We start from the raw sequence: 13,639 nt of genomic DNA, 5'->3' as shown, positions 1-13,639 counted from the left end.
GTCTTTATACTTACTCTCATTGATTTCACTTTTTTTTACAATTTTACAAAAACAATTTTTTTTACCAAACAAATTTCGTGTGGACTTGTAACCATTAATAAATGAGCCGCAAGAGTGATTTGTTCGCACTAAAAAAAAAAGAATTGACAAAAACGCATGTCGTTCAGTGTCTACTTATTTATTCAAACATTCTTCGTATGGGTTGAAATAAACAACAAAAATATCAGCCAACCGTTTTCCTCTCGTTCATATAAAATGCTAAAATTATTTCAATACGAAAAAAAAATCGTCTCCCAGCGTTATTCCGCTTTACCTAAGACTTAAGGGGGGATAATCAATCAGCTATCGAGCAAGAATTGTAAAAATAAAACTAAGACGAAAAATAAAAATTTGAAAATGTTGTATACCAAACTACCTTGTGTGGCATTGGACATTTTTAAAAAGGTGTACTTCTTAGATATAGTTGGTTCTTTTTGGTTGTGTGTATGTGGCTGACAAGACCATTGAAGTTGCAGACACTTTTAAGCATTGATGATTGTTAGGTCAAAAATTAGTCGTCTGCGGTTTGTGTATATAGTAGCTTGCAGGACCAGAGCGTTTTCTTAACCGACTGGTAACGATTTAATTTTGGATAATATCGTGTCGAATGAACCGTGCGTGTTTGAGCGGACTGATGTGAATAAAAATAAAAATTTGTGCGTTCGATGTGGAAAATAAAACTTAAAAATTCAAGATAAATGACATGGGAAGAAAATAAAAGTGAAAAACATTCGTGGTCTAAGTGACTTACATACCTGAAACGGTAATAGTGAAAATTGAGAAATTCTGTGTAACAATTTCATAAAAAATGACCGAAAAAATACTAACTCTTAAGACAATCGGTTTGCTGTTCAGCATTTTTGTGCTCTATACAAACGGACAACTGTTGGAGTCAGTTCTTCAGTTTCTACGGCAGGGTGAAAAGAATCGCCAATATGAAAGTAGAAGTGGCGGCTATGATATTAGTGAATTTGATTTTATTATTGTCGGTGCGGGTACGGCTGGCTGTGTGTTAGCGAATCGATTAACCGAAAATCCCGACTGGAAAGTGTTATTGATTGAAGCGGGTCAAAGTGAAAACTTATTGATGGACATTCCGTTGGTGGTACAGTATTTGCAACGAAGTCGCGATGTTAATTGGGGATATCGGCCGCAGAGTAGTAATACATCGTGTTTGGCGATGGTGGACAATCGATGCTTGTGGCCGAGAGGTAAAGTGATGGGTGGATCGTCCGTACTGAATTATATGATTTATACGGTAAAATGTTTTTCGATTTTACTTGGTTGATAACTGGAATAGACATTAGTGTCGATGATAGTGAGTTCTGTATTGTGATGCAAGAAAATGAGAATACTGTGAAATGTGTTCATTCTCCGATAGATTTTCGTTAAAATAATAGTTTTTCTCGGGACGAGTTTGTCGACAGCAAATTTTTCTCGTTTGCCCAGAAAAATTGGGGTTTAAGTAGACTAGACTATCATCAAGGGTGTGTTTGTACGTAATGAATTTCGTAAAATTGTAAAGGGCACAGTAGGTAGTTTAGAGAGCCACGTCAATCATATCTTCATATAATCACCGAATCTGCTACTTCTTTTGTTGCATTGGCCGGTGTTTGATACAAAACTTATATTTATTGTTGCTATAGATAACACTGCCTATTATTTGAGAACACACAACATAGGATTTGTCTGTTCAGTCAGAGGCAGCGAAAGTTCAGCATGAATTTGCTTCGGCTGTTTTTCAGCTGATCCACACATACAATCAAAACTGTTTATACTTGTTAATACGGTTGAAGCTGCTACACGCACGCATGTGGTAGTGGTAAGACCCTACAAAGTCATATAAACAGTTTTGATTGTTTGTGTGTATCAGCTGAAAAACAGCTGAAGCAAATTCATACTGAAAATTCACTGCCTCCAACTGTATGCGATTCGAACTTCTAAGGACAAGTGAGGTTCGGGAACCACTTATCGAATATTTATTATTGATACTGAGTACTTGTTTATTTAGAGCAATATGAATGAATCGTTTCTCGTTGGTGCCTCGTAATACAAGTCAGGTCGCTTGGTGTAGAACAACCAAAGGGGTTTTAAGCCAGATATAAAAACGAATTTCTGCCAATGGAATTTTTTTTTAATTCATCCTTACTCCTTAGGCACTCCCACTTTTTCTGCATTACTTGAACATCCTTAAACTGACCACATAATGTCTATTCTGCTATGATTTTTCTTTATTTAACATTTACCGTTCTTGCAGCGTGGTAATCGTAGGGATTATGACAATTGGGAAGCAATGGGCAATCCTGGCTGGGGATACGATGATGTGTTACCATATTTTAAAAAACTCGAAAATAGTAGAGTCAAACACGCATCGCCCGACTATGTGGGCAAAGGTGGACCACTAACCGTTTCGGAAGTCGACTGGAAATCGGAGGTAGCGAAAACGTTCATCGAAGCTGGACGTGAATTTGGCTGGCCATATGTCGATTACAATGGGCCAGGTCAGATCGGAATTTCGTATTTGCAAACGAGTACCAAAGATGGACGACGGGCTAGTTCGAATGTGGCCTATTTGTATCCGATAAAAAATCGAAAAAATCTGTTCGTACGTAAGCTCAGTCAAGTGACGAAAATTTTAATTGACCCGAAAACAAAGAGCGCTTACGGCGTGCAGTATATGTGCAATGGTAAATTTCATACCGTTCGGGCCCGAAAAGAAGTGATATTGTCGGCAGGGGCCATAAATTCTCCGCAATTGTTAATGTTATCTGGAGTTGGACCGGCCGACCATTTGAAGGAGATGAATATCAAAACCATCATGAATTTACCGGTTGGTTTCAATCTGATGGATCATGCGGCACCGGGAGCATTAACATTTACTACAAACGCTAGCACATTAAGTTTGTACAAAATATCTCCATTCGATTTCATTCAATTTACAGCTGGGAATCGAAAAAGTATTTTAGAGTCGATTGGTGGCTGTGAAGCTTTAGCATTTTTAGAATTGGACGATCCATCACCGACGGTCAATCCGGATGGTTATCCAGATATTGAGCTTTTGCTAGCGAACGGTGGCATGCATTCGGCTCGTGTATTTCCCCTTGTGTTCGGGTTAAAGCCCAGCATATACGATGCAATGTTTAAACAGTTGGAAGTCGCTCAACAGGATGCATTTATGATCTATCCAATGGTAAACGAAATTCTTCACTATTACCATTAAGTCGTTTTATAATCAATTAATCAATTACAGGTATTGCGTCCGAAGAGTCGGGGGCGAATAAAACTAAAAAGCAAACATCCACTCGTCTATCCGCTGATTTATTCTGGCTATTTAACGCATCAGTACGATGTGGATATATCAGTCAAAGGAATAAAAAAGGCGATCGAAATGATAGACACGGATGCGTTCAGAAAAATCGACGCCAAACTTTACGAGGTTCCAGTACCAACATGTTCCCATTTGACTTTCGGATCCGATTTGTATTGGGAGTGTTTCACTCGTCATTTCACTTTCACCATTTACCACTATTCCGGTACATGTAAAATGGGTGCCAAATCCGATCCTACGGCTGTTGTCGATCCACGTTTGAATGTAAAGGGTATTAAGAATTTACGAGTGGTCGATGCAAGCATTTTCCCAGAAATTATGGCTGGCCATCCGAATGCACCGGTTTATATGATTGCTGAAAAGGCAGCGGACCTGATCAAAGAGGACCACTTGAATACAGTGTAATTTACAGTGTGGGGACTGTTTACAGCTTTAATTTTACTAAATGACATCTGTGTTACATTGCCTTTCGAAGACAAAAGACAATCTTTAGTTTGGTTATTTATTTATAGACGCACCGGGACATGCCGGTGCTTAGACTTTAGGACAATTGTGACCATATTTTTGTGGATGAAACAAAAACGTTAATAGTGAAATTGATTAAATAAATTTTGTAAAATGACTTGTGTAGTTTTGGTGGAAGTTAGAGTTAGAGCTGGCGTCTTCCAAAGTGGCAACGTTTATGTGATATAAGGTAAGGTTCACTATACACTTCCATGTGAGCATCTGTTTCGTTTTCATACCGCACAGCGATTACATGTCAATTCCTCCTTAAATTAAAAGGACGGGCATTAGACCTAACTATGCCTGGAATTAGTGAGACTGTGAGAAGAAGGCCAAACGGAAACCACCTTGTCCGTTTGAGCTCGAATCTTCAACAAAGTTCACGCAAATATATTCGTGTAGGTTACTCGTAAGAACGTAAAATGACCTGTTCGCAAACATATTTAGGAAATTTTTCTTCGCAATTTGCAGATGCATGTTAGCACACCGAAGACACATAGGAGACAAACACAGAAGTACCGAGCGGATCACAGCCATAAATTTATTCACGCAACTCAATTTCGAATTCTTAATGATCATAGGGTAAACCTTCCAGACACGATTCACTAAGTATCCTTCGCAGGTGCGCTGAAAGTCAATTTTAAGTCAAGCATATAGAATCCGATCAAGGGACGATGTCAACATTGAGATTCATTCCACTGCGCTAGATGTGTGTTTTCTTCTTCCTAACTAAATTGGATTACCAAGTCTTGAAGAAGACTCTTAGATTAGTTCTGCTCATTTACCGAACCGGAGCTTCCATTTACCGAGCCGAAGCTCTCATTTACAGAAGCCAGAAGCTCAGTTCTTTACAGAGTATATGTGCACGTCCAACGTAAATCTGAGCTACATCGTCTTTTCTTCAAGAAAATAAACAGAGAACATAAAAAATCGTCAGCTCATTGAGTGGATTTCATCCCTCGAAAAGAACACAGTAAATCTTATACTATATCACATATCCTACAAAAGCTACCAATTAAACAGTAAGCAGGTTAGAACCTTTGACACAATGTCAGTAATGACACTGAAGTATTTATGAAATACACATCAAACACAAAGTTGTTGGATGATAAAGACCTTACCACTAGACAAACAAACCAAAATAGTAATATTACGTGACCGTTCCTATAATACCAGACAAATCTAGACGTAAAAGTCTACACGTAACCGAGCAAAAACAAATCATCTACTCAAATCAGACAGTTCAGCATGATATGCAACTTTTTAAATGCGATTCACCTGCCTGTAGGCTATATATTCTGGATGAATGTATTCACCTCAAAATATATATATCTCCATGCTCTACACTTGATTGTGCACCTTTGACTCATCAGAAACAATAAAATTAATCCTTCATTTGAATTAATTTTGGAAAAAAAAGAGTTTTATGTATGCAAATTAGGCGCACATTACCATACGATGCCAGGCGTACACGGTCGCCAATTTTAATAATTAATAAATTAGACATTAACGATCATAACATTAATACAAATCCCACATTACGTTTCTTAAGAAGAAAAAAAGACCTAGCGTTGATTATCGAATAAAACCATCTGAATATCGAATTATAATGATCCAACGTGTTACGAAATAAACATTTTTTTTTTTCATAAAAATATTTTCTGTTGAATGTGCATGAAGATTTTAACTTACGGTCAGGGTCAAGGAATTGGGTGAAAATAGAAATGGAACGGAAATGGTGAACGATGTGTGACGTGTATAATCTGCAGCAGCGTGTGTTTCTTAATTGGTAAACAATTCACGTTTTGTATTCTACTTGAGCGAGGCAAAAGAGATATGAGGCTCATATTTTTAGTAACGATGCATGGCGGTGTCTGAGTTTATTATTACATCAATAGACCTCGAACAGCCGTTTGTGTTGGTGGTTATTTGAGAGATGTAATTACTCTACTCAGGAATTATAGCCCACCTTGTGAGACTTGTACCATAGGGAATTCGTGACTGTTCCTTTTCAGAACGTCGTAGAAATTAATAAATTTCCAAGGTGTCTGAAGTTAATTTACAATCATCGCATCGCAATTAAACTTTTCAGGTTCTTTGACGTCCTACAGAGTTATTTGTTTCACATCGTTCAACATTTTGTCGGAAAAAGAAAATTAAGGAAAATGTGGGAAAATTCAAAAAAGAAAACGGGAAAAAATATTCTCACTGCTTGTGGAATAGGCTAAATATAAAAAGAGCCGATACTCTTATGTGACGGAATGCACGTGGAGCGAATGGAACGAACCAAACAAAAAATAAACAAATTTATGTTTAAATCTCTTTAATTGTAATTAGACAACAATCTGCTACATATGGAGATGATAATCAGCTCAGTATTTATTTCATTAGATTAGCTTGAAGATTTCTAAATTACTCGAGTGCTACAAGAATTGAATTGAAGTACTAGACCTAGTCGTTCACATAATCACAAAGTCGTGACGTTAATAAAAAAATAACAAACTGAAACAGACATTCGTTCATCTTACGAATTCCAAAGAAACGGAAGAGCTTAGAACGTAATACAAAGAAAATTACTGAATACGAAATCTTCTTAAATCTAATCCCATCGTAGGTCATTATTAAAAAATCGAATTCCAAAAATAAACTCAATTTATAATTCGTTTAAGTTATTCATTGAAACCTATCACAATATTGAATTGAATTTAATGGAAGTGATTGTTAGTCGGTCTGTCGATGGTAATAATAGAAAAGAGAAACAGAGAATTTTGCAGCGTTATAGAATATTAATTTGAAATGAAATCGGAAAAATGATTTTTTTTTAATTCATTTTCAATGTCGAGCTTATTCGGACATGAACGAAGAAAAAACAACAACAAAAAATCTCAACAAATAGACCGCAAAAGACGAATGTATAAGTAGTTCATCCATTTCCGATTGTTTTTCATGAATGGAGGAAGGTTGTTTGTGGAAATCAATTTAATTTACCACCACTAAAAGTAATATTATGACTTCCTGAAATTACATCTTCTTCCTTCCTTCTTCTAAACGTTAAGTGCACTTATAAATAAATTTAAAAATTTTATTTTACATACACAACATACAACCATAAAAACGCTGACCCATCATGACTTTTTCCAAAAATCTGTAATAGTCTTGTAACAATAAAATTGAAAAAAAAAATTAATTGACCCTGGCCTCCACTTAAAAGTAGACATTAACATTTTAGCCTATATAACACTGACTGAACATAAGATTCCAATGATTTACAATTTTTAATGGACTTCATTCGCATTAATCATTTATTTATGAGGAAAATCATTTTTTTCGGACTATTTTTTGCTTTCAGTCGACTATCAGAGATAACAGAAGCATGTTTTTATTACGAATTTCAGATGAGTGTTCGGTTGATTCAAAGTTATATAATTTGCTCTAGTTACTCATTACTGCCATGCCAGAGGTCAAAATCGCGAATATTGCGAATGTTACGAAATTCATACATTTTCTGTGTAAGTGTAAGTAAAGCTATTTAATTGAAAGAAATCGAATGTGAAACAGTTTGATACTGATGAAGACAGTTCGTTGCGAGGTAAAGCATTTTTTTACTGAAAATGTTACTGAAGGTGAACAGAACGAATTTATTAGAACCTAGCTGATGGTTAGAAAATGGCAGACTTTTCGATTTCTTTATTTCTAATACTTAGACATTCACCTTTAAATAGCTTTAAAATCGCTCGGGTAACATTGTAACACAAATGTTTTGATTTGACTAATTTAGTCATTTCGATTGCTTAAAAAAATCATGGCCTAAGTTATATTTGTTAAATAAGTCATAAATTAGATTGAATGCAAGGTAAGCGAGCCTATAATTTTAGAAATTTTTATCTGACATTTATCGAAGGTTCCAAGTGCATGCCTAAATCGATCATTAATAAAAATGTAAAATTCAAGATAAAAACAATAGAATAGAAATTGGTTGATTTTTTTTATTAGTGGAAATCCACCCTTCAGACCGAAGGAAAATCAACTTTTTTACACTAGAGTGAGAGTCTAAATAAATCCCTCTGATGGAATTAATTGGCACACTCAAAGCTCGGAACAGGTCAGTTTTATGGTTTTATCTGAACCTCACCTGAAAATACCTGAACGTGTTTTGACCTTGATATGACCTGACTGGTTACCTGAAGGCTTGTATGAATATTCTGACAGGTTCGAATGAAACAAGGTTTTGGTCGGTTCGGTTTCTTTTTCCAAAATTGCCTGATATCATCTGAAAATTTATGTAGACCTTTGTCCTACTCTTCTACTTTCTAGACGCAGAGCGTTTCAAGTCAGTTTTATTTGTAACTGAGACATATCTTCCATGATTTCTCACATATTGTTTAAAAACGGTTCACTGTAACTAAAATATAATATGCAACCGTGTGAGAAATGCTTTTTAGGCACCAGGATGTGTAAATTTCCCCAGGCCGTGTGTGACAATGCACACAGTGTGCCTAAAACTGCATTTATCGCCGACGTTGCATACAACGTTTTTCTAAAATGAAAGCAATGAAAGCTTTACTTTTGTCACTGTCTGAGACTATTTCCACTGTAAATCATTACGTGTGTCAATAATATTTTAATCAATGTGGCATAAACCATAACATAATCAATTGTAGTCTAATCAATGTAGGTATTTTCCATTTTATATTTCTCTTTAAACGATATCTGTATCTTGGTCGACTAACTATCTAATACGTTCTACCTTTCCAGCACTTTGTGATCTCAATAACCTTGTACGTACATAATTAAGTCACTTCGCCTCTTATATATCGTTTGCGGAATGTTTGTAATATAACTTCCTATGGAATGTATACAATATGCTGTGTGAATGAACCTAATATTTCTATTGATTTATTAGCCTTTACTTTACACTCATTTCTTTTAATGTAAACATTCGACCTCATCTAAATGATGCATATTATCATATCAATAAATGGAAGAATCACACCGATTTAATTGTATTGTTGTTTCTCGCTGAAAGCCGTAAATCGTCTCGAACAGGTTTGTTCAATTATCTTTTTTTGTTCGAATTATAAAATGAATTTCTATTATCTTCTCACTTAATGATATTATTGGTGGTCAGTCGGAAATAACGCGTACTTTTTCACCTTCGTCAAGTTCAATGTTAAGAAATATTTTGCGTCATCATTAACCTTATACAATATCATCGTAACGTACAGCAACAGATTAAGTCTTATTCTTCTTTAACTATTTTGGATTAGGTCAATGTTGGGATGAAGTGCAATGGATAAATTAGTATTGAATAATTGAGTTCTAATTTACTGATCCTTGTTTGAAAGAAGAAACTCATCAAATAGCAGATTTCAAAGACATTCATTTTAGAAAGTGCACATTCTTAAATAGATTTAATCAGAGTACACAGAGTTTCATAGACCGTGTGCCATTTTGAGAAAAAATTAGAATTAGAATGGATCGGATATGTCATTAGTCTCATTCAAATTACAGCTTTTAAAGTGAGATATAAAATCAAGCAGACATTTTTCAGACATTCTGTTTACCCTTTTGTTCTACAGAATAATAATTTACATAAATTAAAAATAAGTTATTTATACTTCACACGGTCTATTGGATCGCACTATCACATTATTTATTGCGGAATTCGTAATTTTTCATACGAAATTGCAATCGTAATTACGATTTCAACTTTGCACGGAAAATTACAGTAAACGTCAGTGAAACTTTGACATGAATTTTCATCAGCTGTTTTTCAGCTGGTACACTCATACAAACAAAACTTCTCACACGAATGATCAGTTTTGTTTGTATGATTGGACGAGCTGAAAAACAGTTGATGATAATTTCACTGACGTCGACTGTACTAAATCCGTAGTAAATTATGTGATAGGTGGAAATTCAGTTATGAAACCTCTCTCTTTGCAGAGCGAGAAATGTGAATCCTCGACAGTGCATTAATGATTTCATAAAAAATATATCTTAGAATGAATAACCGATAGACGGTCATCAACTGTGTTATTTTCATCTATTTTACAGTGTAAAATCTGATCATGATCAACACAGTGTACCCTTTTAAAGTTATCGAAGGTACAACCGTGCAACGTAAAATGACGCACGTCTTGATCAAAAAGAATTCAATTAACAGAACAAGAATCTAGTTCTTCAATGAAACTTTGAAAATTATGTATTGTCAACTTCTAGACAACTTGATATTTATTGTTGTTTCCTTTTCTTTCCAGGTAAGACAATAAAAAGAAGCTAAACATTAAAACTACAAAGGCGAACACTACCGCCAACCATTTCTGATCGACATGTTGGTAAATATTTGAACATTTTACTTTGGAAAATATTGTGCTTGCATGTTATTTCTAGTTGAAAAAGGAAAAATTTGCCAGATAGTTTCACTCCAAATGCGTGCCCTGCACAGTGCTAAAAGAGCGTTACAGACACTTCTTGTAAACTTTATTGGAGCTAATTTAAAACCAAATCGAACCGAATAAAATGATGAAAAGTGTTGGAAAAGCTAGGAATCTGAAGAATTTTGCGGTGTCGGGAGAAACAATTGCCCCCTATAATCGGCGCCACTGTTTCATGTGGTCGAATATGAGTGATGATAAAATGGTAAAGAAATAACGTTCATAATAAATAAATGTTCATCTCCTGTAGGAGGAAGTCGTGAGGTGTCTCGTGATTCGGGCGAAGGCTCGTAACCGGCCTTTTTACCCTACATAACTGTGACAAAGTTTCTGTTTAAATGCTACTGTCCAATTTATATCAGAGAAATGATAAACATTAGTTAATGAACTTACATCCATCCAATACATTTCCACCATTGTTTGCTAATTAACTAACTACACGAATCATCAAGTTAATTAATTACTCTGTTTGTTAACATTTAGCCACCGAGTTAGTGAAATGACGTGCTAAACACAATTCAAATATTTGTTAGACGATTGTTAAGTATATATAAATGGTTAACAGAAATAATAACACTCGCACCATGTCCATCGTATACAACCATCCCACCATACGTTTAGAGTTTGCAATCTGAATCGATTATTATTTATCTTTTAACTATATTTTGGACGACCGCGCACAGTCTTCGGTATATTATTTGATCAGAATTCTGTTTAAAATTCGTATGACTGTGTAAGAAGCAGTCATTATTTAATAGTAAATTGAAAGGTCGTACAGGGGTTACATAGAATCGCTTCAAGCTGTTTTCAAGCTGTTATTCAAACAGAGCCTATGCTCGCTCGCTATATGAATTCAACATTTATTTTTAGATAAAAATTTCGTTTCATTAATAAAGTTCTTGTTGGATGACGATTTTAATAAAGATTTTGGTCAAGTGAAACAATTTTGTATATTCGACAACAGACAATCGACAGCACTTGAGTATGTAAATTATTATTTTTTTTAGAAAACATTCAATGTCAAGATTGATTTCATGTGTGCGTGTTTTGTTTGATAGAATTATCTGCATTTCAGAGACCATTTCGTTGATGATTTATTGACGAATTTATAGAATTTTTACGATTTCCTAATAGCCATGACGATGTCAAATCGACAATCGACAATAAAAAGTGTGAAAGGACTGTGAAATCTAATTCCTCAAGCTTTCAGACCCATTAAAACGATACATTTATTATACATTAGTTCGTCTGTTATACGTTCAAGAGTCCTTCTTTTAAGAACAGTTTTTTTGCCTAGGTTTTTACTGTCCTTTGAAAATGGCATCCTGCTATGAGTTGTCAACACTTGGTGTAGCAGATGTAACTTTGAGAGTACTCGCTATTGAGAGCGTTTATATTCAACTATTGTATCTTCGAAGATTGTAGTCTGGAGATCAGAGATTCTTTAATTTCTATTTTTATGATAGGATTATGGCTTAGTCAAGTCGAAATTGTAAATGTACTCTATTCCTTTCATGGCAGTGCCTATATTCGCAAAAATATTTTCACGAATTTTCTCAAATTTTCACGAATTCTCAAATTTTCGTGAATTTTCACAAAACGTTTTTTCTGAAAATTTGAGAAAACCGCGAAAATAGGCACTGTTTCATGCAGTCAAAGTCGGTTAGAGTTACAGCCGACGTCAGTTAAATTAGACATAAATTTGCTTCAGCTGTTTTTCAACGGATGCACTCATTACAACCACAACAACAGATCTTCACCTAAGATAGCTGCAAAAGTGTAGCAAAATTCGTTTTGCTTTTTGGAACATCTTTACAACTTGATGAAAAGGTTCTGATGAAAAGGACCTGAAGTCGCAAAATTTGTAAACGGAAAATATTTTTGTTTCAACTTCAAAAGGCTAGACGCGTGCATGTATAACAGTTTTACCAGTATTAGAACTTACGCTTGTATAAATGAAGCAAATGCTAAATTTTCCTGACGTCCGGTATGCAAAAAAAAATGAAAAATCTATTGTCCAAATATGAACAATCCCTGACTCCTAATTATAATATTCATTCCCAACCCATTAATCGTGGAGTCACCGACAATAAAAACGTGGAAATTTGATAATAAATGAATCTTCCAAAACAGCTATTACAGCTTGACTCATTGCAAACCACTAATAACAACAATAAATGCTTACCTCGAAACAAACAATAAATTTACGACTTTTCTTTCAATTTTCAGGAGGTGATTTTTCCCAATTCTAACTAAATGATTACTAACCGTGTGTTAGTCTATAAATGCGTACCCAACAGAAAAACGTTAAAAAAATATTCAAAATTTCATAAAATTAAATTTATCCACAAGGTATGTCTTTTACATCAATGTAGATAGCATAAATTGTGGCGTTTGGTTTCGGATTTTATAATGATATATCAACTGTTGATTTTATGAACGTTTATAGAGAGCTTTTTCTTTCGATAAATCGACCTGTAAACGTTCATAATATGGGAACGTAGCTTAGCCTCGAGTGTACGTACATTATACTTAATAATTGTAAAATAAAATAATTTAGAGACTAGCGTCTAGCGTTAGTGTGAAAACACTTTTGGTGTGTGGGATATGCTTAGCTTACTGTCAGTAAAATTTTATTTTTTGTTTTTAATTTCACTTTTTTCTTAACATTTGAATTCTTTCAGTACAGACATGTCGAGTCGGGATGGCTGTAGTAGGACAAAGAACAATTTTATGTTTCTCAACCCAGGGACGAAAAGTAAAACTCGGCCTGCGTCAAATTACATATTTAGTATTGTTGGTGGTTAACGTTGATGAAATGACAGCTCGTTGACTTCTATAGAGATGATATTTCGGAATTGTATTTATGGGTTAAGGGTGTTCAGTTCTGGGCATGTAAATAATGCGTGTTCCTACATTCCTTGTAGATTAAGATTGGTGACAACAAAAATAGGTTAACTGGAAATGTAATCAGCAGGAGAAGAATTGAGTCTTAAAATTTTGTGTTTAAATTTTACCTCGCCTATCGGGAAGAAAACATTTTTGTGCCCAATGGAGTTGGTCACACGGGAAAGAAAACTTGAAAGCCCATTAGGGATAGACTTGCTCATTTTTATTCCTATCGGCGAACGGACCACAGGACACTCATTACACTGCGAACCATCAATTCGGTTCTTTCTTATGATGATGACGTCCAGATTGTATAGTGTCTTCATATTAGTCGGTTGATAATACTTTGACGACTCGAACCGAATTTTCGTTCATTTTCCTTTTACTTGTACACCACGCGTATCGAAGGTGTAGGCAGGCCGTTTCCAACATTTGATTCGAT

General features: G+C 35.0%; 2 protein-coding genes across 3 annotated transcripts in view; both read left to right on the top strand.

Moving 5' to 3' along the window:
* Nucleotides 1-13,639, top strand: part of LOC119074885 (flotillin-2) — a 148,560-nt gene that overhangs the window by 30,227 nt on the left and 104,694 nt on the right. The gene's annotated exons all lie outside the window — the stretch shown is intronic.
* LOC119074873 (glucose dehydrogenase [FAD, quinone]-like) lies at nt 409-3,989 on the top strand. Its single transcript, XM_037181209.1, has 3 exons — nt 409-1,297; nt 2,297-3,229; nt 3,290-3,989. Exons 1-3 carry the CDS (start codon nt 848-850, stop codon nt 3,770-3,772), a joined length of 1,866 nt encoding a protein of 621 aa, XP_037037104.1. The 5' UTR covers nt 409-847; the 3' UTR covers nt 3,773-3,989.

The sequence above is a fragment of the Bradysia coprophila genome, unplaced genomic scaffold (genome assembly GCF_014529535.1).
Source record: "Bradysia coprophila strain Holo2 unplaced genomic scaffold, BU_Bcop_v1 contig_151, whole genome shotgun sequence".
NCBI lineage: Eukaryota > Metazoa > Arthropoda > Insecta > Diptera > Sciaridae > Bradysia > Bradysia coprophila.
The sequence above is the reverse complement of the archived record's forward strand: the minus strand, read 5'-3'. Positions and strand labels throughout refer to the sequence as shown.

Bases quoted from the DNA above. Each gene is read 5' to 3' on its own strand.
- LOC119074873 (XM_037181209.1), top strand. From the start codon at position 848: ATGACCGAAAAAATACTAACTCTTAAGACAATCGGTTTGCTGTTCAGC. The intron at 1,298-2,296 runs GTAAAATGTTTT...CCGTTCTTGCAG, and splicing joins TGAATTATATGATTTATACG to CGTGGTAATCGTAGGGATTA. The intron at 3,230-3,289 runs GTAAACGAAATT...AATCAATTACAG, and splicing joins CATTTATGATCTATCCAATG to GTATTGCGTCCGAAGAGTCG.